At 41.8% G+C, this 26,177-nt stretch overlaps 1 protein-coding gene across 1 annotated transcript; it reads right to left on the reverse strand.

The window, feature by feature from the left end:
• Positions 1-2: 2 nt before the first annotated feature.
• RSPH9 (radial spoke head component 9) lies at positions 3-26,177 on the reverse strand. Its single transcript, XM_077342690.1, has 5 exons — positions 25,748-26,177; positions 24,711-24,870; positions 22,166-22,295; positions 20,739-20,885; positions 3-1,927 (listed from the first exon to the last, which is right to left on the reverse strand). The coding sequence occupies exons 1-5, from the start codon at positions 26,149-26,151 to the stop codon at positions 1,767-1,769; spliced, it is 1,002 nt and encodes a 333-aa protein (XP_077198805.1). The 5' UTR covers positions 26,152-26,177; the 3' UTR covers positions 3-1,766.

The raw sequence follows: 26,177 nt of genomic DNA on the forward strand, positions 1-26,177 counted from the left end.
TGACAGAACATTTTACTGTGCTGGAGTTGCTGGACATTATGAGCCAGGGCACAAGTAGGATTTTATATGGGCAAAGTGGAAGGAAATAGAAGGAAGCCATTATTAAGCTATTAAGCCTCTCCATTTCAGAGGCTTTTAGATTTTTGCAAACAGAACTGCGGATATTAGAGTCCGCTTGTTTTTTGATGCTGGTATTTGGTACTAGACTAGGAATTTACAGAGATTGTGACAGAAGGGAATTCACATATTGCCTTATCCTGAAGTGTGAGTTGTCAAAAGTCATTGTGGAGGGATAAATCCTGGGGTAAAATAATCTAAAATCGGTTAATACCTATAATTCAAGCCCTGTTCTGCCAATAGCAGGAACAAAGTTTTTCCCTTGCCTTACTTACTTCTATAGGTACAAATTAGATATAACAGGATCCAAAGGACTGACCATGATGCTGTCATTTTAAAGAGATTACAAAATGCCATAAAAGCCCAGTCCTCATTGGCCACACAACACAGAGCTGAGGTACTCTTATCACCTTCCTGCACCATTTCAAATGCTGACAGAGCCAGCGGGGGGGGGGGGGGGGGGGAGACCAAGAGTGTCTCAGGTCACCATACTGTAGGCCCATCAGGATTAGGCCTTCACAGAATGGTTAATTTTTTTTTAATCTGACATGTAGATGCTAATAGAACAGAAGATGGGGTCATCCAGCTGATTGAGAACTTGATTGGTTTACTGGGCAGGTTAAGCAGTATTCAGTTTGGTTGGCTATAGAAAGGCTTGCATAGCACAAGCCTTTGATGAAAGAAGGGGTGTGACAGTGGCTGTCTCATAAGGTGCCATTTCATTGCACTTAATTCCTCAGGTTTGATCCCTTTTGTCTTAATAGGCAATAACGTTTAACCAGCAGCAATAGTTGAACATATCTGTGACCAGAGAATTTACCAGTGAAGACATTTCTGTCAGCAAACTACAAGGTCTGCTGCTATTGCTGAACTAGTAAAATATTAAAGCTAATGTCCTCCAAGGAACTGTTCTGGGCACTAAGCTCAGCAGGCAGAAGAAATATTCTTGCTGTATCATAACCTGGAGGTTCCCAGGTTCTCATGGATGGCTTCTTGAACAATAGGGTATCAGCAAAGAATTATAGAATTCTAAGGGACCTCCAGGGTCATCTAGTCCAACCCCCTGCAGAATGCAGGAAATTCTGCCCACCCATAGTGGGCAACTACCTGCCCACCCATAGTGACCCCAATTCCATGTCTAGATGATGCCCTCCCCTCCCCACCAAAAAAACAAACCTTGGTCAGTCTGGTCTGGAGGGAATTTGCCATCTGACCCCAAAGTGGTGATTAGAATTTCCCTGGGCATGCAAGAAAGGGTCACAAGAGCCAAGCTCAGACACAGTTCCTTCTGTCTACCCACTTACAGTCTGCCTAAGTTAACAGTATCAGCATTTCTGTCAAGTGGCTATCTAAACTCTGCTTTAAAAGAGTCTACTGGGGGGAATGGTTTCAATTATTAAGCTGCTTCTGTTCGGGCTCTTAGCTTAGACATCTAAGTGAAAGTGTATGATCACCCCAGGATAATATGCACATGGTACCAGTCCAGAGTTATTTTAAAGACTATTGTACGGTAGGGCTGCATTGACAAATAGAATGATTTTGCATTTATTTACTAAAACAAAACATTTTAGAATATAAAGTTTTCCTTCCAAATTTTCAAGTACAAAGTACATAATTTTCTTTCCTCGATTTGCAGCTGAATGGAATCTTCACAACATGAAGGGCAGGTCTAGGTTCTTTTCTCCAGTGCCAAAGTAGATGTAGCCATGTTGCTTAGTATAGGGAACATGGTAGAATGTGAGTCCAGGCCACAGCAGGCTTCTCAGTACCACTATTCTGCCTCCTCTCTCCACTTGGATGCTCCAGGACCCTGCACAACAATAAGATGCTGGATTTTTACCAGATCTGACTAAAAGGCAAGTGTTCTGCTGTAAGACTAATATAAAATCACAGCTGATCATGCCCACTGAAATTTAAATCCAGAACTGAACAGCTGCTAGTATCCATTGCTATTTTATTTTTTAGCTCAAGCGCATCAGGCAGAAGAACCATTGTATTGCCCCCATACATTTATTTATTTATTTTGGGGTGGGCCCTGTCTGTGATGGGGAAGGGTGCCCATTGGCCCCTTCCCCAGGACTGACAAGCAGAGGGCCCAATCCCCGCTTGTCTGGCCGGGGATTGGCGCCTTGGCCCTGGCCTGACAAGTCAGGAGGCACAAAGCGCCGCCCGACCTGCCCACCCCCCCACGTCCGCCGCCTTCCCCCCACACCGCCATTACCAGGATGCCCGCCACAAGGACATACATATACACACACCACCATTCCCAGAAGCTCAGAGTGGTTTATATATAACATATAAACAATCCAAGAAATAATCCATAACATATAAATAACCATAACATTACTACTACTAACTGATAATTGTAACAGTGGGAACAGTGCAAACAGGTCCAGGAGCAGAACACATTGATGGACTTCTCTGGGAGGGGGCAGGGGCCCTGCAGGTGTTGTTGGTTATGCCTGCTCTCAACCAAATGCCTGGTGGAAGAGCTCCCTTTTGCAGGCCCTGTGGAAATGTTTTAGCTCCGCCAGGGCCCTGATCTGGCTGCTGCTTTTTCCAGTAATACAAAGTTGGTTTCTCAATCAGGGAGATACTAAGAATGATAAAATTACTAACACATAATATTAATACTCTCAAATTGTGATGGGATAAGTGCTTCCTGCCATCAAGCCTTGAGGCTGAAGGCATGTTAGTTTTTCAAGACATGTTAGTTTTTGATAGTTCCACAAGTAGACTGGAAATAGCCAGCTGTTCCTTCCTCATATATTCCACCAAGAAGCTCAGAATAGGGTTCTTTCTCACACATATAGACCCATTCATAACCAAGCTGCATTGAGAAATAACCCAGTGTAATTCCTAGCCCAAGAAGAGTTTCAGATCCATGTATTCCCTGTCAATGTCCAGCATTGACTTCTTTTGTTCATTATCAAGATGAACTAGTGGGACTCTTTCTAATGCTATAATTCTAGTCTTCTGTAGATTCCTCCCTCCCCATGAATAACGGAGGGTAATAGCTATGCATAAAGATGCCTAAATCAAAGTGTGATGATATAGAATTAGTTTAGCTAGAGGAATTCCAGAAGGACAGCAGTGAAAACTCCTATTTTGGGGCTTCTTAATGTTCTTCTCCATCTGATGCCACGCTGCTTCAGTTTATCCTGATTTCTGGGCACATTTTTGTGCCTTGAGCTTTCACTCAAGAAGGAGATCCTTTTGTGCCTTTAGTTTTCACTTCTGCTGGTTTGCTTTGTCCTGTCCACTCACACACCCTAAGCATCTTTGTCAACCACTCCGTCTCCTTCCCCAATCCTGAAGATGGTTTTATTTTTAATTGCACTGAAGTATCAATGACATATTGTTGTTATAATAGGTCAAACAGGTTCTCTGAATTCCCAGCTTTCTCTTTTTAAAATGTCTAACACTTTTCCTTGCAAATATCCCCGCAGAGGAAGGGACTATAGACTTAGTTTTCAAAAAATGAAAGCTAAAAATTTAGAGAACCTGACTGACCTAACATTACAACGATGAAATAAAAAACCTATCCCTCAACTTGTGACAATTTAAATATTTAAACAATATTTTAAACTATTTTATTTCTAAGGACCAAACCAAAACAATGTATAGATGTGTTCCGTTTTTAATTATTACTTTTTACCAGTGGTAAAGTCCTCTCTTTACATGATAATTGTATGCTCTCTAATGATTTTCATTCAACAAATCGTCATTTTGACAAATATCTCCATCCCTGTGAGAGGCAAGGGCCAGAGTATGCTATTAATTGTATTTTGAACTATTGAATAATAAGGAATTATTCATTGAATGAAAATCCTTAGAGAGCATACAATTAGACACCATTTTGGTTTGGCCTTTACAAATAAAGAGAACAATATTTGTATTTTTTGGGAAACACTTATTCTTTAAAATATTTCAGTTGTCACAAGCCGTGGGATAGTTCTTTTGTTGTTGTATTCTTACTGCAAATTGTTCCTTGTTTGACCTACCATTACAGCAGTACATGAACACAGCAATATTTTTGTGCCATTTTGGAAAAAGCGCAGCCATGATATCAATAGAAGCATGCGCAGAAAAAGAAATGGAGGGTACTGTGATGTCACCAATGATAACTGCATCCTCCCTCAAAAATGCTGATTATTTAACGTGTGTACAGAAGAAAACAATCATCTCCAAAACTGTGAAAATGCTGAGGGAGAGCAGACATGCAGAAGAACTGTTTCCAGACTGATTCCAAATGCTTGTGGATTGACTCCCAAGAAAACCAGGAGTAAGCTGAGCATGTGGAAGAGCCATTTAAATGTAGAGGAGGAATACTACTACTTCCTCTCCAAAACAAGGCTCAGAGTGAGCTTGATATCATGTATTTTTAATTAAGTCTAGAGGGGTTATTTTCCATAAGCCAAGGCAATAATGGTACATACTCACTGGTTATCTGCATATATTCTCAGGAACAGAAGTTGTCCAGCAGACATCCTTAGAAAAAGAACTGAGATAAACGCCCAAAGTAGTTTACAGAACTGATTGTCCTAGGAGTAGAACTTAGCTCCACCTTTGAGTGGTAGTGTGCACTGAGCAATAAAGGATTGGTTTCAATGCTAATTACACTTCAGTGCAGCTGAGCAAGTTCTGAGAGCATTAATGATTTTTCAGACTGCAGAGGCAATGGACGGCTCAGTATTTTTCTTCTTGAGTGGATAGCCTGAACATGCTGAGTGAACAAAGCATGAATGTTAAAATTGTTTCAGTAATATGACACTATTACGAGAACACCACATTCTTGCATGGAAATTCTTACAAGGATAGGACAGAGTCACATAAAAATGCTTCCTTCTATTCCAATAGGACAGTACAGAAGCATCACAGTCAATTTAGAGATGTTTCTTGGAGTTGCTAGCCTCCAAGGAAATGTGCTACAATATAGATGGGTTATGTGTGTGGTTACTTAGAATCTAAGATACTTAAAAGGGACCATTGACCAGTGAGTCTGGTCATGTTCTGAAGCCAAGTTCCTGTGTCCTCTCCAACTAAATTCCAGCCAATTATCTGTATTTTTCTAGATAGATTTCCACAACACTCTCTGGATATCCTCATGGGGACTGCAATTAAAGGCCGTTCAGAATTGCAGCTGGTGCACAATGCAGTTGTTATCTTTCAAAGAAAGGACAGCTTAACAGTACATTACATTCCTTGTCAATCAAATTTCGGAGCTTCCATAATGTTCTGCTTCTCCTCTTTTAAACTTTAAGGAACTGACTTGAGGCATCACATACCCCAAGACAGCCATTCTCTCCATACTTTACCATTGTATTAGCCATCAACAGTGTTTTGTCTAAGGAGGCTAAAGAAGATTTTATGGAAGATGTGGGGCACATTTTCTATCACAAAATACATTCTGTGTTTCTTCCCTGAGGAATTTGCTCAGCTAAGACTCTTACATTTCAGAGATCAAAGCAAGATCTTCTGCAGGATTTTTCAAAAAGTTTGCTCACATTAAAATGTTCGCCTGTGGTTGGCTACAAAAGGTAGCCAACAGAAACCCCACCTGCTTTTTAAGGTAGTCCTTTAGAACAGCATCTAATAATGTATTACAGTAAAACAGGTCAAAGCCTGAAGTCCTAAGAAAACAGGAATTACTGATGAGCTATCTGGAAAGAAAACTGTCTTCTTAAAGCACAAGCAAAGAACAGAAATAAGGGTCTCTGTTTGCAGTTTTAGCAATACATGCTATTTATCAATCAAGGGTCTCAGATTCTTCCTTAACTGAAAAACAGACTCCAGTTTCAGCAAAGTTTGGAGATTTCATGATGAATTTCTTAAATACTTTAAAGTTCTCAAAAGGTGTCAAAGGAATGTTTTAATGGTAATTATTACAGAGAAGACAGTTTCATATTGCTTTATACCATCCTGAGCCTGGCTTGCTAGGAGGGCGGTATTGAAATTTAATAAATAATTGTGCAGAATCATGCTGCTAAGGTATGAAAAAGTTGTTAATTAATGCTTCATAATGTAATCTTCAAAATGAATTCACCAAAGCTCCTGATTCAGCTTAATTTCACTCATTGACTGAAGCAAATGGACTAACAATATTTTTAACAACAGGTTCTTATTTTCCTTGATTTTAACCATTATTTCTGGATAACCATTCCCTGCCTGTGTTACCAGCATTAGTTTGTTTTTTGGGCAAAGTTGGTTAAACTGCACCAAGCACAAAGCCTTATCTGAGGTGTTGGTTCCAGGGTATTGAGAAACACAGTACTTCACTGATGAGGCAAACTTTCACTAACAGGGATCATGCATACAACACATTCATGGGAGAAGGTTTGCACTGTTATTTTTCATTTTTCAAAGAAGATAATTTGCTTTTTAAGCTGCACCCGCCAGAGCTAGCTAAGCCAGCTGCTGTGTGGACTGGAGAAAAAATTGCTTGTCAGGACTCCAGAAGGGAAAAGAGATGTTGTGTGGGAGGAAAAAGCCTGGGAAAAATATCCTTTGGATGAAGATCTGGAGCTTCCCATTCCCCTCTGGAACAGGCTGCGATCTCCATCCTGCCAAATACGGGTGGGAATTCTGAGGAGGACCTAACAATTTCTCAAACACAGCTCTTGGAACACTTCGCTGTTCAACCAACCACCCGCTCTTTGATGGTCTACCACAGTCGTCAGGTCCCCTGTGCTATATTTTAAATGTCAATCTATCTCAGCTTCTGCTTTCTCTCCAGTATGCCATCAGAATCCACATGTTACCCCCATATCCCAAATCTCTATCTGGGCTAAACTTTGCCCTACATGTAGGCTGCCGAGTTGCTGAACGACTAATTATAAAATGAGAGGGTCTTGAAATAACACAGCTGATCCATTTCACATTCACTCTTCCACAACACTGCTGTTTTGATGTATTTAAATGCTTATTTGAGGGGAAAGCTCTAGTAACTTGCTACTTGGTAAAACCTGCAAAGTCCAAAAGGCTACTACAGGGTAATTTAAAAATGGCATTTATACTACTAGATTAGTAGTAATGGAATTATATCAAGCACAGCTGTGGCAGTGTTCTTTTTTTGCTCCTCATTGTCCTACCATGGCAACTGCAACAGGAGTCAAATGCCAAAGCATCCACATCTGCAGTTCCACAGAGATTTTTAACTACTCCTATTTTCCCTTGCACATTTAAAGCTTCCAAAAACAACATGGCTATCTCCATGATCCTTTGCAATATGTGTAAGGGTGTTGTACTTGAAAAAGTACATACTTGCCAACTATTTGTGCTCAAGACAACAGAAGTATTTGAAAGTAGTAGTGGATCTTACCAAGTGATTTCATTTTATTGTACATCAGATCACCTGTAAAATACAAACATCCCAAACTCTTAGCATTCTGTTTCATATCCAGCAGAAAGACAGCAATCTACAGCATCCACATTCTTGACATCCAAATACATTTTAAGGAGATCTAGCAGCTAAATTAACAACAAAGTGAGTGTTCGTATATTGTGTCTGAAAATTTTTCTGAACAATGAGATATACAGGATCCTGTACGTATAGATGCTAGATATTACACATCACTTATTAAAATTGTAGAAAGATTACACAGTAGTCACTACAGTACTGCTACATTTGAAACTGGACACTTCTGGAGTTTTGAGAAAGCAGACTGGGAGCCACCACAAAACACCTACCAAAAGGAACAATCCCAGAATTGTTGGCTTGGGGTACTGGGTCTAATGACAGAAGGTTGGGAGGCTGCAAGCCTAGCATCCTCTTTTGATGGAGGCATTTGTTTCTGAATGGGTGCTCCCTGCAACCGCAAAGGTGAAGCCTCTTGGGTCCTTTCAAAGCACTTCTTACTTCAGTGAGCAGAAGAAAGCCAGGACAGGGTATATACTTTGGTGAAGAGATGCTTGCTTGAATAAGCAAATGGGTACCAGGTGGGCCCTTTGGGTGCAATTTATCCTCTCAGCCAGTGGGTGCAGTGGATCACTGCATTAATCGGGGGGGGGGGGGGTTGAAGCTGCACAGCTAATACGGCACAGCATATTTTTCCCTGCTAAGTCTTGCAGTTCATATACTCTGGTAGTGAAGTTCCCACCTGGAAATATTCAACTAAAGCATAAACATCAAATTTATTCTAGAAGCAGCGTGTCTGCAGACCTAACTTAACTGTTGGTGTTCTATTAGTTTTTGAGCTCATCTGAGAGTAATAAACTTAACCCATTATTTTAAGGGGGTGACACTGATAAAAAGAGTGAAGAGTTCCTTTGTTATTTTCTTTTAGTTTTGAAACCTTATTGTTCATTTCACCAGAGCTACTGAAAAAACAATCATAACAAACCCTGTGGCACCTTACCTCATCTCCTAAACAAGGTAATTTAATTGTTCAAAAAATAGTAGAGCTATGTTATCTAGACAAAACACAGTGGTCATTTGAGGAAAGAGAATTCTCCAATCAGTTTACATGGGGGTGGGGGTGGGAATACTAGAGAGAAAACCCTAGGGGGGGGCCACCCTAAATTGGGTACAACTTAACAGCACTTTACCTACATGCACAGGCTTTTGTGCAGCTACTATGGATCTAAGCCTCATATTCTTTCTCATCCTGGCCATCATTTCACAGACATGCACATGTGCACGCACACACCATAACTTAGATTCAGGTAGGTAGCTGTGTTGGTCTGAAGCAGCAGAACAAAATTTAAGTTCAGTGGCACTTAAGGCCAACTAAGTTTTATTCAAGGCATGAGATTTTGTGTAAACACACTTCCAAACTATCTGTGAAAGTATGCTTGCACACAAAAGCTCATACCCTGAATAAAGCCTCATTGGTCTTAAAGGCCACCCCCTCCTTATTTCAGCACACTGTCAAATGTTGGGGTTGTAATCACACAACTTCAGCTTTCATGGGGGGGTAGCCATTCTGTAGGAGGAAGTACATGTGTTTCGGAAATATGCAATGATTAATTCCGGATATACAAGTGAAATGAAATGTGACAAGAGTGCTGGGGTAGAAGCACCTTAATTGGCCCCAGTCCAGAAAAACCTCAAGGGGGGGGGAAGTAAAGCCACACAAGGGCAATTATTGCTTTGATCATTTATAATCCAATGTATACAGCACATGGAACAAAAGAAAGAGATGCTCTAGATCAAAGTGGGTGGGTTTTTAATGAGAATTCCATTATAGTTTATCCAGTTTGTACTATGTACATAAACTTGACCCCAACCTCTTATTTTCCATCACCATTTGTAATCTAAAAAAAGAGGGTAGAATGGTGCTATGGCTGGTCCCCCTTCCCCCTAAAAAGCAGAGTCATGTTCACACCTTAAAGACAAACAGGTTTATGGTAGCTGAAGTGTTTGTGCCACTTTACCAGATTCATGAAGGGAAAAGTTTGTAACATATTCTTCCAGAAATTCTAGAGCTACTCAAATGAGATTTCTTCTTTCGGCACCTTTAAGTTATTAATGATTCACTTCTTTCAATTATTTTGGATAGATAGATATCATCACCTTCAGATCATAGCAGCCTAAATAGCCAAGCTTAGCCTGAGTATGTTGGAACTGAGATGCTAATCAGGGTTGATTGTAATTACTTGGATGGGAGACCTTCAAGAAAGACAGGAAATCTTATGCAGAGGAAGACAGTGGCAAACCACCTCTAATCATTTCTTCCTTGGAATGCCCCATGGTCGGCGTTGCTATGAGTCAGTTGAAACTTGATATTCTATTCTCATCATATTTATACTCACAATCACCAACAAATATGTACCTCAATGAAGCGAGTAAGTCAAAGAATTTAAATACTTTGGCTCAAAGAATGAATCCAAAAGCGCAGACCACAATGGTTTGGCCATGTCTGCAGAATGACCACCAGCAGACTCATAAACTCCTCTGGCGAGAACAATCAATTAAATGGAAGATCCAATGACTGTCGCCAAAGAAAACATGGCTTAAAAAGATCGAGGATACCTTAGAGACCAGCAATTGACTATCCACATGGCCAAAACTACTGCCACCAATCGCCAAGAGTGGAAACATATTATAAACAATCCAGTGGCACCTAAAGCAACGTATTGGCTAACCTGCTCTATTGGATAACCTGCTCTACTAACTGCCAGCTAGGATAAAAAGACCACTCACAATAACTGGGTTAATTTTTTCATATTTTGTAAATTCGGATTGAAAATAAGGCTAGGCACTGAGCCCATGGTAGAAATGAAATTTGATGCAAATTCTATATTTGTCCAACATTTTGACTCATTTGGATTATAGTTCCACAAGTATTAACCCATCTCCAGTTTCTAGCATATTGGCAGAATGTGTTACTACAGGTACTACAGTTCAGCAAAAACCATTATCTGGATGACCAGGCTAGCCCAATCTTTTCAGATCTTGGGAGCTAAGCAGGATTGGACCTGGTTAATACTTGGATGAGGAAGGAAGTCCGGGATTGTTATGAGGAGGCAGGCAATGACAAACCACCTCTGTCCATTTCTGGCCTTGAAAACTTGACAAGGTCACAATTAACCAGCTACAACTTGACAGCGCTTTACATACACCATTGCAGTAAAGGTCATAGCAGCTAATTATGCCTCTCAATAGCAAGGCATTAACACAGCTCTCAGCTTACAAATATGTTTGAGCCAATGGGGTGCAGTAGCTGGACTGTCAGCCTAGGATCTGTGAGATCCAGGTTCAAATCCCTACTCTGCCATAGAAGTTTGCCAGGTGGCCTTGGGCCAGTCACTCACTACTTCACAGGGTTGTTGTAAGGATAAAATGGAGGACTAGAGATCAATGTAAGCCATTTTGGGTAGAAATGAAGTAAATACATATTACTAATATATTGATCACAGAATGCGACATACATTATGGGACTATGCTGTGTTGATGACAATGGGTGACCATTCAACATTTACATAGCTTGTGAAGGATCAGAAACACTCTCCATAAGGTTAAACAAGGAACAACAGACAACAAGTACATTTTATCCATACTAACTGAAATGGAAAAGAGTTACAGTGAATACTGGCAATTCTGGAGAATCAATCATAATTATAAAAATGCTTTGCAAATATCAGTACTACCTAAGAGAAATCACTTTCTAAAAATTATCCCATTCATATTGAGGAGTGCCAGCAACTTCCTTTCACTACCTAATGTCCCTAGGCAGCTGGGGTAACCAGGAGCTGTGATATTATAAATCTCAAATTCAAAGGAAGAACATGGCTTAAAAACCATATGATGATCTTAGATCTTTCGAGAATATGTTACCATCATGTTTTTAAGTTCAATTTGCAAATGATTCATCCATAAAGCTCATGTCTGCTGCCAAGCCACATATTCATATATTCTTCTTTGTTATATATAGAAGCTAGCCTATAGACAACTTAGCAACCTTACATATAGTCAACTACTACTAGAGACAAATGGTTCCTAACAAGGTCAGGATGTATTGCATTCTGGTTTTCTGGTCACATTATGTTTCATCATTCCCTAGAATAAAATGTATACCATAGTGGGCCTTTGCAGTGAAATAATAAATTACAAATAATATTTAATTTGGAATCAATTAAAAGGCCTTTAAGGAACCTGAAAAAGAAACCCTGAACTTACATATCGAGTGAGAAAATATTTTTATCCTTTTTCAGCATTTCTAAAGCCTTTAAATAAACTTCCTGGAATATGTGACAATGATTCTGCCCACATTTTCTCTTGGCTAACAATGGGTACATTCCGCCACTAGTCAGAAATGATAAGCAACCTCCTTCAGGATGAACAACCAAGGGTTCTGGATAAACAGGACTCTGGAAGAACTGTCAGGTTTGACCCCAAAATACAATGAATACCCTGATTTATTACATACAGAAACAAAGCTCAAGACACTTTATAGGCATTGTGCTAGAAAAATGGGCATCTTGTGGGTGGTCAGAAAATTAAAAGCAATAAAACTACCTGGTTTGGATCATGTTACTCTGTTCCATAAGAAAAGGCACACCTTGAGGAACACCCTATGATTGAAACAGGAACCTACAGACTCCAGTTGCGACCTCTGATACGAAAAATTGCAAGAGAACCTTCTCTGGACACAGAATGCGATGGTTTTAGGAAAATTACTGAAAAGGCCAGCAAGCCTTCCTGGAAGTTGTGTGAATACGAGCAGGACTGACAGTCTCCTCTTCGCATCCACAGTTCAAGAGGTCAGTATATACCACACACAGTGTAGTTTTTCTGTCCTCACTTCTGTAAAGAGTCCATAGCTTTCTCTCATTACTTCATCCCAGTTTGCTCTTTCTGCCTTCTTTCTCTGAATGCTGACACCACAGTGTCCCCTACTGGAAAACATAGTTGATGTACTAAACAAATGATTCTCAGGCTTTTTGAAATGGGACCCATTTCCAGCTTGCTGTATTTTTCAGAACTTACTTCAAAATGTTGTTTACTTTTGGGGACTCGCTTGTAAATTAATTCCATGTTACTTTTCTCCAACATGCAATACAGGAATCTCACATCAGTTAACACTGAAAATAGTTGTGTTGCTGAGCCAGCAGGCTGTACTTCAGGGTCATTTTACATAATATGTAGCGCAAACCCACGTCTGCTATCAAGCATCTTCTCACACTCACCCTGAACTTCCTCCTCCCTCTTGGTCCCACGATCCAAAGAGTCATGACCCCTACTTTGAAAACCACTCCATTAACCTCCGAATATAAGGCAAAGACAATCCAATTACCTTATAACTTGGTTGCCTGACCAGTTCAATTTACCCACACAAACTGGCTGAGTCCTCCAAAGATTATGAAGATCTACTTGACCTTCATGTCAGAGTGTGATTATTGGATTTTTCTAGCTGATTGAATAACTCCAGGGGACTCACAATTTCTTTTCGAACCAGCAAACTCTCAAGGTCTCCCTTCTTCATTAAACCCTCCAACAAGACAAGCACCACCAGAGTCTATCCCATCCCCCTTTCTTTACAGCATCATTTTCTCTCCAACACCATTACTTCCCCCTTCATCCATTATAGGCCTTTTAGTCTGGATTTCAGTAAAGCAGATTGAAAGGTCTTGTCCCCATGTGGCTCTTGGCAGGCAGAGAAGTAAAGTGCTCTTGCTCACAGCTTTCACAAGGCTGAGGAGGTGCTGCTTAGTGTTAAGCTATGAAAGGGGAAGGCTCAGGTCACATCTGTGAAACGTTAGTGGGGGAGAATGAAGGTAGGTGGCCGGCAAAGCACAGCACTTTGTTAGGTTTTGTAAGGCCACTGGGGAGACAGGCAACCATTTGTCTTAAAGCCACCTCCATCCCACCCCGATAACAGGCTGCCACGAAGTCTGCTGGCTAGCTAGTGGTTGTAAATACCTCAGCAGACACAGGCTCCTTATTCGGCTGGAGACAGTGGCTGATAGGGGATTAATCACGTCAGAAGGAAACTCTGAAAGGGAATTAATTAGCTGTGCTAATGCTTAGAGATAAAGCAGGTTCACATCTAAATCGTCCCAGCACCCGAGGCTTTGCAGCATCCATGAAAGCTCCAGGGAAAGGTTTTGTAAGTGTATTCAGGAAGAAGGGAAACACCACCACGATAAACTACAATTCTGAAAAGGACATTCAGTATACGAACATTTCCATCCAGACAAATCTCAGAAGTATAATGCACCAATATGAGACCCAAAGGAAATATGACAAAATCAGTTACAAGAGCAAGAACAAGTTAAAGGGTCATGTTGCATGTTACATTCTGCAACATTTTGTAGAAGCACACTGCTATTCCACTGTTTCAATACCCATATAGTCATCGTGTTCTGTACATATGTTGTATGCAACGGAATTATCCACAAATATGCAATGTTGGGGGTTGTTATTTGATAACAAATGCAAGCATCATCCATAATTCAATAGAACTATAAATAAGTAGGAGTCATGTCCTGAGATTAACTCTGGTGTACATATATCAATGTGTCGACAAGAGCATTTGTATAGTACATAATTAGTGCTTACAAAGAGATACAAATAAAGGAAGTTTGTGAGTATTGAAATATTTCAAAGTTTAGGATTAAGAGAGGCATTCCTCTTTCTGGCACTTTCCTGCCAGACTAGGGCAGAGTCTGCACTTACAGTATTTGCTGGCGTATAAGACTACGGGCCATTCCGCACTCGTCCAAAATAGCACAATGGTTACAAATTGAAATCGCTACTGTTTTGCTGTTATGCACAACGTCGTTGACAATCTGCAACACTCCTGAAACCGATCTGCAAAAAGCGCTTCGTTGTAGCGCTTTCAGGGAAATCCCAAAAAGTGGATTCACCCTCTGGAAAGCGCTACACTCTTGCAACCAATCTGCAACACTAGCGGGAAAGTTCTGTGTGTTACCATTGTTGTGGTTTCTGCAAAGTCCCTTCCCCTAGGTCTCTCCTCTGATCTTCCGGCAAAGCGATCGCCATTTTTTTTTCTCCGAGCGAGCGGAGATCAACGCACTGGCGAGCCTTCGTTTACCCAACGAGGCTTCCCTGGCTGTAGAGCTGTTTTAAGTCACCAAGCACGAAACAACACACAGCCCCGTTTGCTGGTTTATTTTCCCTTTATTTTTCACTGTATTTTTGGCCGAAAATCGCGCCCGTGCCGGGGGGGTTAATTTTTTTTTTCACTTGGGGGGAGCGTGGCAGCAATGAAACTGCAGCTCAAACACCACCTACTACCTAGATGGGTCTCTCCGTTGCAACGAATCAACGCAGATTCGTTGCAACGTATGTGTGTGTGTTTTTTTTAAACTTCCTTAAAGGGAAAGGGGCTTTTTGGGATCATGATAACTGCCGCCCATTGGCTGCTTGACGGCCAGGGGCGGGACGAGCTTGGCAATATCGCTTCCTGGCTAGCGATTTTTGCCGAGACCAGAAACCTGGGGGAAACGATAGAAACGCAACTGGATTCCACTACAAAGCCAGGTATGCATAACGACGAATTCCACAATTTAAAATGGCGTTTTTTCGTCCCGCAACCAATTTGCCACATAGATCCTCGTGCAGAATGGCCCTACTTTTTCCCCCTGAAAAACATGTCTCCAAGTGGGGGGTCGTCCTATATGCCAGGTGCACTTCAGTTGGGATAGACATAGCTGCAAATAGTGGCCCATAGTACTGTAATGTAATGTAACAAACTCTATATTTTGAGTGGAAATGTTGGGGGGTCGTCTTATAGGCCCAGTCATCTTATACGCCAGCAAATACGGTACTTTATTTCATTGTCAATCCGGTTGAATTCAGATCGATTTGAACTCGGGTCTTCCTCTTCCCCCCTCCCCATTGAAAGTTTAGAGAAATTAGGGGCTTCTCCTTTAAGGCAAGCTTGTCACATGGCCATCTTTGGCCAATCAGGGTGTCTCTACCATGGAGGTTCAAAACAGCCTGCTTTCTCAATCCAGATTTGAAAAATATTGAGCATTAAAAGCACTCAAGATATTGCACAATAAAGGTAGGGTCACTCTGGATCAATCCTTCTTGCTGCAGAAGGAAAATTAAAATTGTCCAAAATCAAAACGGAAATCGCGTTCTGTGTAGACGGCAGGGACTGAATCGACCTGGGATTGGAATAAAAGCTCCGTGCAGTTTACACCTAGGAGGAGGGGTGCCACTCCCTCAGTCCTCTCCATGCTCCTGCCAGAAACTAAGGTTCCAGAGACCTCACAGCAGGGTAGGAGGGAGGGTCCACTCAATGTACAACAATGACAGGTAAGTGCAACCCTGTTTTCATTGTTGTGGCTTCTGTGCAGTCCCATACTGAAAGATTAGTAGGATCGCTGACAGCTAAAGGTGGGGTGAAGCTCTCAAAGGATGAGAAAATGTCTGATATATGACAGTTAACTGCCTGATAAAGAAGCAGGGAGTTCTCCACAAGTGTCACACAGCATGTGGCAAAGAAGAACAGCACTCTTCTGGAGACATCCATGACACATAAAGCATCACTGAAGACAAAATATGATTGCCTCAACCAACCCACAAGGTTGGGTTGTAAGGATGCTGACCAGTCCTTCTTGAAGCCTGAGACACCAATACAAAATAGTGTTGGGTCCCCAGCAGATCAAAACTCAAGAAAAGTCACATTCAAGGAATGTAAGGAATACACAAATATTTGGCATCAGAAACAAGCAACAAAAGGTCTTATAACATTTTACATGTTTCTATTCTATCCTCATTAGAACCCTACAAGGCAGGTCAGTTCGTAAGAATGTGATGGGCCCAAGATCACAAGCAAGTTTTCAGACAGAATGGCATTTGAACCCAGGGCCTCCTAGCACACAGCTTTAACCACTATATCATACCAGCTTTAACTATATATGGTTTCACATAAGAATGACACCAGAAACAGTATGAACCCAGTTAAAATAAGAGCTCTCTCAGAAGAAGAAGAAGATGATGATGAAGATGATGAAGAAGAAGATGAAGAAGAAGATGAAGAAGAAGATGAAGAAGAAGATGAAGAAGAAGATCCGTACTCCTAAACACTACACCAAAGAACCTGGGAGAGTCAGTGCCATTCTCTGAATGAACCAACAGGGAAAACATGCCTACAAAGGGATTGGGCTTAGAGGCGCAGGATTATTATCAGTATTGAAAACACAGCAGCCAAGGAGCCCCACACCATCAATGATGATTCCAAAAGGTGGAACCAAAAGGAATGGCAAACTGCTCAGGCTTGCCTCCAAAAACCAAACTTAGTGATAACTTTTGAGTTCCCCATGGAGATGCCAATAGCTAGCCTTGCCTTTGCATGAAACACCATCTCTGCTGAAAGCTCCTTAGGATTAAACATCAGTGCTGAGAAACTGCAAGGTGGGACTGAGGCTGCTGGTCACTGTGCCAGTCTTTAGAACCAGGCATTACTAATAGAGCTCGGAACAAAGATCACCAGGAATTGGCTCTGACATTGGAATTGAGGCAGTCCCAATGGAGTGAGTGCTAAAATGGATCTCAACAGGCCTTAAGCATAACTCATAACAAGGACAGGCAACTCCACCCACTTCAGCAAGTTGCCAAAGCTATAGGAGTGAAGAGGTCCAAACAACCCCAATTAAAAGGCGCAATACTCTGACACTGAGAACTGCAAGGTTCTCTTAACCCATGCCTCAAAGGATTTCACCTTGGAACTGAGGGCACCCGGAAAGGCTACCTTTCAAGCACAACAAAGCCCTTAAAAGGGGCTCCCATCAAGCCACACCTCCAAGCTTCGGGCTGGAACCAAGAGACATCAGAAAGAGGGAGGCATTCTTTCCATCAGGCATGTTCCGGCCAAAGCCTTAATCAAGAGTCCTTTAAAGCTGAAGCTCTGTCAGGTTTCCCCCCTTGGAGATGACATGGCGAAGGAGGGGACTGTACCCTTATGCAGGCTAACATGCAGGTAAAGCCTTTGAAAAGAGCAAGTGAATCCGAGGCTCTGTCAGACCACACCTCACCAGGGAAGAGGAAGGTGCTTTTATTCAGGCCGGCAGGCAGCCAAGCCTTTGGAAAAGAGTACTTTTGAATCCAGCTCTAAACAAATCATGCCTTCAGGGTAAACTGGCAAGAGGAAAAGCAGGCAGCTCTGCGGTGTGATCCTCCAGGCAGATAAGGCACAGAGAATGGGCATTTATCAGTGCCACTTAAAAGCCACAACTGCCACTATCCTCAGAAGGCCCTTTTGGAGCTACAAAGTGGAAAGCCAAAAACTTCTCTTCTTTCAAAGTAGTTTATTCCTCACGAGAATGACTACTGATGACAAACTTTTGACAGAAACAAGTCTCAGTCCCAAGAATGAGGTGAGGAATAAACTGAAACAGCAATGAAGATCCTCTCTTCACAGAAGCAAAAAGAGAACTGGTCATGTGATCATTTTGGCAGGAAAGCACCAGAGGGAGGAAGGGCAATCAATCCTCATGTACCTGAAATCTTAGGAAATCTTTTGCCAGGCTGGCCTGCACACACAGATCCCCAACGTGTACCTGAACAGAATCCACGTCCATGAATGGTTTGTGAATGGAAAAGGGAGTGTATGCTCTCCCATGGCTGTTTCAGTCAGCACTAGCACAGAAGTCTGTGGTGCTCTAAGGCTGATTTTGTGAATTGTTTTTAGATAGCTGAAGGCATATCTTTGGCTTTTAATTAGATATTCATTATTGCATTAAGGTACCTAGATTTTCACTCTGGCCCACCTTGCTTTATTTTATAAGAAGAAATATATGCATGTGTCATATTATTATTATTATATTCTATATAAAACAGGATGAGTAACTACAGGCCTATGTGCAGCTGCCCAGTTTACTGTAAAAACAACCTTGCTCACTCTCCTGCTTTCCACTTCCAAGTCTCCTTATTCTGTCATCTATTACAAGAATTCCCAAGCGCTTTCTGACAGGAACCCTACCGGAAAGCCGTATCAAATTTATAGCATTCAGTGACAAGCCAAACTGCTCCATGTGCAACCGCTGCTCTCTGGCACTAAGGCTGAGGTGCTCCTTCACCATTCTCAAACCTTGTTCTTCAGGCAGCTGCCCCTGATCTTTGAGTCTCTGTTGGCCCTTCTGCTGCAGTTCCCAGGTAAGTGGTCCATAATTCGGTACCATAGTATTGAGGACAAAGAAGAAGCCAAGTACTGTATAAGCTATATGATAAGTATATAATAAGCTATTTTGAAAAGTACATGGGCCCTATGGGAGGCCCACTCACATTGACTTGGAAGACTGAGGAAAGGGGGAGGAATAGCTGAAACCTACTGAAGTGATTGATTTGTTCCTTTTAGACTGTAGTGTGGGCACTGCAGAAATCTTACTCCCAATAACAACTGGAGTAACAAAATTCATTTAAACCCCTTCTAATCATGACAAAATACAGAACTCAATTAATCTTCATTACACATTCGCATTCTCAATTAATCTTCAGAATCACTAACAAGCATACAGGCAGGCTGTTAAGTTCTACCCTGCCAATCCTACAATGTTATAATGTGAAACAGTACAGAAAAAATTAAGTTTGAACCCAATCTCCTCCAAGATATAAAGTTAGAATTAACAAATTCATTGACATAAAAAGCAATATTGGCTACAACAGGACATACCAAATACATCAAACCCTATAAAAAGCTTTTAAAAAAGCCAAAACTACTCCGATAATCTTATCTTGGTCAGCAGGCTGCTGCAAGCCCCTTTTACTCTGGACAAAATACAGAACTCAGACAGAACAAGGAGCTGACAGAAAAATAGGCAAAGCTACCCAGTATAAAAGGACGTGACGGTCCCTATATGTTTTTGGGGTTTTTTGTTTATCAACATTCTTTCTATTGCAAAATAAATCTGAAAAATCAGGACACAGATAAAACATATAGTGTGTATTCTGAAAACTAGCGTGACACAGTGGTCATGAACACAAGCAGGATGTCTCTGGTTTAAAGTTCAACTTAACCATGAGCTTCCTAAGTGCATAATATTAATTCTCAACATGATCTCATCTGTGGGTGCTTAAATCCAAGATTAGCACCACAGATGGGCAAGACAGAGCTTCATACAAGCTTGAGAAAAGCACCAAACTGAACTCTTAAAAAAAAAACACTGAGCACTTAATACCTACAAAACAATAGAAGCAGAGTCTTTAAGAAATGAATGCCTTCTGAAATCTTAGTGGCTACTGTTCAACAACCACAATGTCAACAGCCTTCAAACTTTCCTTCTCTGTCAGTAAAAGGCAGGAAGGAGGGCACTTTCCAGTGCCACTTTGGGCTCCCAGTCCACCTCTGAGGTAGGATGTTAGGGTCAGAGCAAGCATCAACCACCAGACAACTGGCTACAAGGCAATTTGCTCAACTCACTCCAGACTTGGCCATGTCTGGCAGTGAATACCACACAACTCACCTGAACAACTTGCTACTGCAAAACTTTTGCAGGTTGGTCAGCTTCCCAATGAACAACCTGGGGGCATGCCAGAGGCTGCAGCAGAATCAGATGCTGAGCCCAGGCCAAGTGCACTGCCTCCTGGACATGGAGAAAGGGGATTGGCTGCCTGGTTTGATTGACAGGCAGAAGAGAGTCGCATATAAACCGCGTTGCTCTCTTCCGCCATTTCCATGGGGAGGAGTAGAAGCGTGGAATGACGGCAGAGAAGAGCAAGATAGCAAAAAGGTGAGGAGAGACTGGTAGGCACAATTGTATTTAGCATTACGCTATTCAGCTGGCATAACGCTATTTTAACCATGTGCAGAAATGTCCTAAGATTCACTCTGCAAGACTTTGTGTATGCCCCATGAAAAGAAGTAATACAGGCTTACCTTATATGGTTGAGGTAAGAGCTATGGATAATTTTTTCAGTTTTTTGAACTCTAGAAAAATATTGTTATATGATTACAACTATTAGTTATTATTATTGTATGGTTATTCAAATGTTATAGACTGTTCCATGTATTGTTCTTATGTTATTATGTAAACTGCCCTGAGCCTCCAGGGAGGGTGGTATGTAAATATAATAAATAAGTAAATAAATAAATTGCTACATTTTCTTCTTCAACAATATAGGCCATATGTCTCTTCTTAACTGCGAATGGCAACTTTATTTCACTTCTGCTCCCATTATACATTTTGGGGTATCACTTCCACCCTACCTTTAGGAATATCATGTTCAAGTGAATCCAGAAAGTCAATGGATGGGTCCAAATCAGCTTTCTCCAGAAGGGTCTTGTTCTTCAGGTTTACAGGCTCAGTGAAATGAAAATAAGAACTTAACTTTTTGGCTTCAGTCAAAGACAAACCTGTTGTGAGAAGAGTATAAATCTTAGCAATTAATATCCTTTCACACACATACTGCTAACCTTCAGTTCACTGACTAAGGGCCTTAGGAAGCACCTTTTTATTAATGGCACTAATAACAAACCCACACAGAGAGAGACCTCCAGGAATGCTTTGCAGTATGCTGGGAAACTACTAACAATTCTATTGGTACCACAGTTCTTTGAACTGGCAGTTTATCAAAACAAATCTCTGAGCGGTTGCTGCAATCTTGCTTAATCTGAAAACAAAAGAACCATTCTTCTGTCTATCTCCACAGCCAAAAACACAGCTTGGTCATGTGATAATGTTCAAAGGTAACTCCAAGTCAGAGCCATTCATAACAAAAAGAAACCAGGTATGAGGCCACTCATTTAGACCTATTCTGAGTTCATGCAGAGACAGGGTACAACAGCAAATGTGTCTGTAGACCAATAATGTCAATCTTGTGATAATTCTGATTCATGTAAGCAAATTAAGCATGTATGTCTGCAATATAATAGCCTTTCCACTTCCAAACACAAATGTACATGAATTGATACCTAGTAGCAATTCTTAATGTGGACAGCAAGCAAAAATATGAATGTGAGAATATGCTATAGAATAGGGATCACCACAGTTTCCTCAACTGAAACAATTCTGATTGTCACCTTACCACCACCCCATGGTAGCACCTGTAAGTAGATTCCTTTTCTTCATTTCAGTCTATTTTCATGGCTTGCTAGCAGTACCACTGAGGGACTAGAGAAAGCTTAGTTTATTTGCAAGGAAAACCTTACAGCCTTTTCAATTGTGTTAAAAATGATGGGCAACTGTCTTCTATCTACTTGCGTCCTAACGCAATCAACATTACATTTAAAAAATAATAATCAGATCGTTCAGGAGACAATGACAACCTGAGGGTGAAGAGGGTAGTGGGCAGGTGAACATTCAACACTGAAATATGCAACACTGACAACACTAAATGGCTGTGCAACAGGAAACCAAATTTGAATTCAGAAATTTCTTCCTGGAAAACTGCAAGTTAAGATCCAAACCAGGGGGGGAGGGGGGATTGTTGTAAAGGAAGATTTTAAAACCACAGGGTAAGGGATCATGAAATTCAAACCTACTCCTGGAGAGGCAAAAATTTGTCCAGAAAAGTTTGCATTGTTCAGTTCTTGAAGAACATCAATGTGGGGGTTTGCTCTTGTGCAGAAACTGTAATTGTTACTTTAGCATTCAATGAAGTAGGTATTTTCTACTAACCCAAACATGGATTTACCTTCAAAACTCCTATTTTCATGCACAGGTCCAAGTGGTGACTTTATATATGCACCCCGCGGAACAATACCCACTGCTTTATCTATCTGATCTACCGTAATTACAAGACGGATCTCCTCCTTGACCAAAGCCTGTTAAAGAAAAGACAAATAGTAAGTCTATACTAGCCATTTTCTCCAGAGGAAAACTTGGTCATCTGGAGATTAACTGGAATAGTGGGAGTACCACCTGGAGGTTGAAGCCCTAGCTATGTGTTGTGCTTCATTCCTCACACTTATTAGGCCAGCTTTTAACCTAGGCTGATTCTGCACTTACTTTGTTTTTTTCCATTGTTGATCCTGCTGAATTCAGATTAATCTGAACCTGGGTCTTCCTCCTTGCTTTCCCCCGAATTGAAACAGAAAATGTTCTGCACTTGATTGGGGAAGCTCAGAGGGGGGAGGGCAGGTGAAGTCCAGCCAGCATTAAAGGAGTGTGCTTTATTTCTTTTGACTGCCTGTGGAGAAGCTGAGGCTGCTCATCTCTTTCTTTCCTTTCCTTAACGAGTGGCGGGGGTGGGAAGCTAAGCCGAACCAGCAGCAGCCTCACAGAACGAGGCAAATCTCTGGTGAGAGAAGTGTGGTATTCTAGAGTGCAGTCATTTTAAAACAAATTCCAAAGAAAGTTAAGAGCAGAGCCAGTTTGGTGTAGTGGTTAGGAGTGTGGACTTCCAATCTGGTGAGCCAGGTTTGATTCCACGCTCCCCCACATGCAACCAGCTTGGTGACCTTGGGCTCGCCATGGCACTAATAAAGCAGTGCTTACCGAACAGTAATATCTAGGCTCTCTCAACCTCACCTACCTTCAGGGTGTCTGTTGTGGGGAGAGGAAAGGGAAGGTGAATGTTAGCCGCTTTGAGACTCCTTTGGGTAGAGAAAAGCGGCATATAAGAACCAACTCTTCTTCTTCATCATCTTGGGAGGAAAGTCTTGCAACCGAGAACCAGGAAGTGATGCCCTGGCCAATCAGGGAAGACTGCTTTGCTATGAGGCACAGAGCAGGACGTTAATTCACAAAAAAGGAGAAATCTACACGCTTACTGATGGCAATTTTTCAAATATCGAGGCTTATATCCACTCCTGGATGTCGCAGGGGAAAGGTAGTGTCACTGTGGATCAATCATACATGTTGCAGAGGGAAAATTTAAAGCGCTCAAAATCAAAATGGAAATCAAACTCAGTGTAGGTGTGAGGGATTTATTTGAGCTGGGAGTGAATAAAAAGCCCTGTGCAGACTATACCCTAGCCTTAAATCCATATACAGAAGTTTCTTGAATAGCATATTTAGCTATGGAAGAGAATTCATAACCATGACATAATTTCTATATATTGGCTGATTCTGTATCAATTAAGAAACAAACTATATCTTATGATTTTTAACATACAATACCCAATTTCCCCTAACATGAGTTTGACTCAGCTAATCACATGTCAAATTCAAGGGAACTGGTTTTCCAAAGTGCCCAGGTCTTGTTTTGACCCAGAACCATGGCATAGGGTGGGAAGAAGGAAATTCATACTTCTCCCCTCCACACACACGCAAGCTATGGTTCCAGTCTGAAGCAGGGCTTAAACAAGTCCAGTCTCTATTGGGGCCTTGGACACTTGGGAAACAAGTTCACTTACATCTGACATGTGACCCTCTTAAATCCATCAGGTCAAGGAAAACCAGATACAATTACTACTACATGTTAAAAATGTAATGTGTAGTTTGACCCTTAGATGTACAATGCTAAAGCCCTTCTGTGCAATTTGCCCAAAATAATTAAATCAAGGCTTCTAAGATCCCAGATTTTATTTCACAAGATCATCACCATGAAGTCAATAATATATGTGCTGAACAAAGCAACTGTACATATTAAGTTACTGGAATCATTATTCCCTGACCTGAATAGCCAAGGGCAACCCCAACCCCATCAGATCTCAGAAGCCAAGCAGGGCTGACCCTGCCTTGTGTTTGGATGTGAGACCTCCCACTTTTTGGATAATAGTTCCTTCAAGGAACATTAGATATCATGACATGGAGGCAGGACATGGCAAACCAACTCTGAACATCCTTTGCCTGGCTACCAAACAATCCCTGGATGTCGTGGGTACACTACATGCTCCATATGATAAATAAATTAATAATAATCAAAATTATTCATGGAAGACTCAGATATTTAGAAATCATGGTGAGGGTATGAAACTCTCCATTACATCAAGCTAAATCCTGAACAATGGAAGACCGGAGAGAAGGGCCTGAAGGGGACAACCAGTTCATCTGGCAAATAAGCTCTGCAGGGAACTGGCTGGAAGATTTCTCAGAAACACACCACTCTTAACCTTGTTGTAAGAAAGGTAAGATACAAATGCAGCAAGTAAATCAATAAATGCATTAAAATTGGAAATGACAAAGGAAAGCTAGCACAGGTGCATTACTTTGAAATGTCTATTTTAAAAGTATAAGTGCAACTTTGGACAAATACCATGAAGGCAATTAGGAGACCAAATCTCCAAAATACTCACTCCTGTTTCCTCTTCATATGGCTTTTCACCTTCGTCTTTCTTATCATAGTTTTCATATTCGTATGATGGATCCCCCTGGAAACGTCCCTTTATTCCAGCTGTCACTGAAATCATTTCCACAGCTGGAGGTGGCAGAAGACTCCAATCCACACAGTTTAAACTGTCAAATACACAAACAAGACATACAGCAAAGCCTATGTATTGCAAGTGACAGACAGATGTCTTTCTTCAGATTCTGGAAGTCTCACAAAATCTACAAAGTGAACAGATGACATGAAGACAGATTCCACAATATGCAGACATGAAAAGTGATAATATTTTCATGGTACAAAAATGTGTAATTGTAAATAACATCAGGTTTCATGTGGTTCACAAGGCCATATCCAGTAGGAATGCTTGCAAACTGTACAGTCGGTTATTCAGACACTGAAGGTTTTTAATTTTATATGTGTACACTATTTAATAAATATTTAATGTTGTTATTTTATTTTAAATCTAGATCAAATCAAGCCAGAATTCTCCCTAGAAGCGAAACCATATTCTTCACTTTGCAAGACCACAGCAAGCCTGTTAACGATTGGATGTTTTGGAGGTTATTAATTCATATGGTCACCATAAATCAAATGTGACTTGACAGCACATAGTACACGCACAACATGGAATAAAAGATGCAGGAATAGGGCTGGTTAAAGTGAGAGTGGGAGCTAGCCAGAGAGTGTAGCTCCAAGACCATCTGTTGGAAGACTCTTCTAATAGAAAAGTATTCTAATGCCCTTTCAGTCCAAGGACCGCCTGAACTACATTGCTTTTCTCCTCCCCTGCTAATTTTCCATACACGGCTGTCAGCATTTTCCTGGCTACATTTCCGACGGTCAGAAATTCAACAGGTCAGGTTCCTCGCCCCTCATGCCGGGAAACGTCGTGCCCGTGTGCCTCCTGCAGTCGGGCACAAGAGCCCTACCGGGAGGGGGGAGCAGACAGGAGAGGGCGGGCAAGACTGCTGGTGCCGGGGCTGCATCCCTTCGGTCTGGCAGCACCTGTAGAGGCGGCTCCTGGGCCCTGCCCGGTCCGGCCCCAGGCCCTCGGCGATGTAGTAGGCCCCGCGGATGCCCTGGACGCGTCCCCACAGGCGGACTTGCTCGAAGCGGTAGTCCCGCCGCACCAGCAGGAGTGAGGTCCGCAAAGCCGCCCGCTTCTCTGGGCTGAGGCACAGGCCGCTGCCAGCAACGAGGTCCAGCGCGTAAGGCAGAGTTTCGGCATCCATGGCTGCGCTGCCTGGCGCCGCAGACGGTGAGCGAGAAGGCCCGGTCGCAGGCGTCGCGTTGCCAAGCGACAGTCTCCACGGCAACGCGTTGCCGACCGACGCGAGGTCAAAGGTCCACCCTGGCCCGTCTCCGCGTTCTATGCCTTCCTCGCCGTCCGGCCCGTTGTGTTTTACCATGGAAACGGGGCGCCGGGGATGGAGCA

This window comes from Paroedura picta, chromosome 1, assembly GCF_049243985.1.
Source record: "Paroedura picta isolate Pp20150507F chromosome 1, Ppicta_v3.0, whole genome shotgun sequence".
NCBI lineage: Eukaryota > Metazoa > Chordata > Lepidosauria > Squamata > Gekkonidae > Paroedura > Paroedura picta.

Coding starts and splice junctions, on each gene's coding strand:
- RSPH9 (XM_077342690.1), bottom strand. CDS start 26,151: ATGGTAAAACACAACGGGCCGGACGGCGAGGAAGGCATAGAACGCGGA. Junction 24,871..25,747: donor CCCAGGAGCCGCCTCTACAG/GTGCTGCCAGAC, acceptor TGTATTTGACAG/TTTAAACTGTGTGGATTGGA. Junction 1,928..20,738: donor TGAACATGATATTCCTAAAG/GTAGGGTGGAAG, acceptor ATTGTTGTGCAG/GGTCCTGGAGCATCCAAGTG.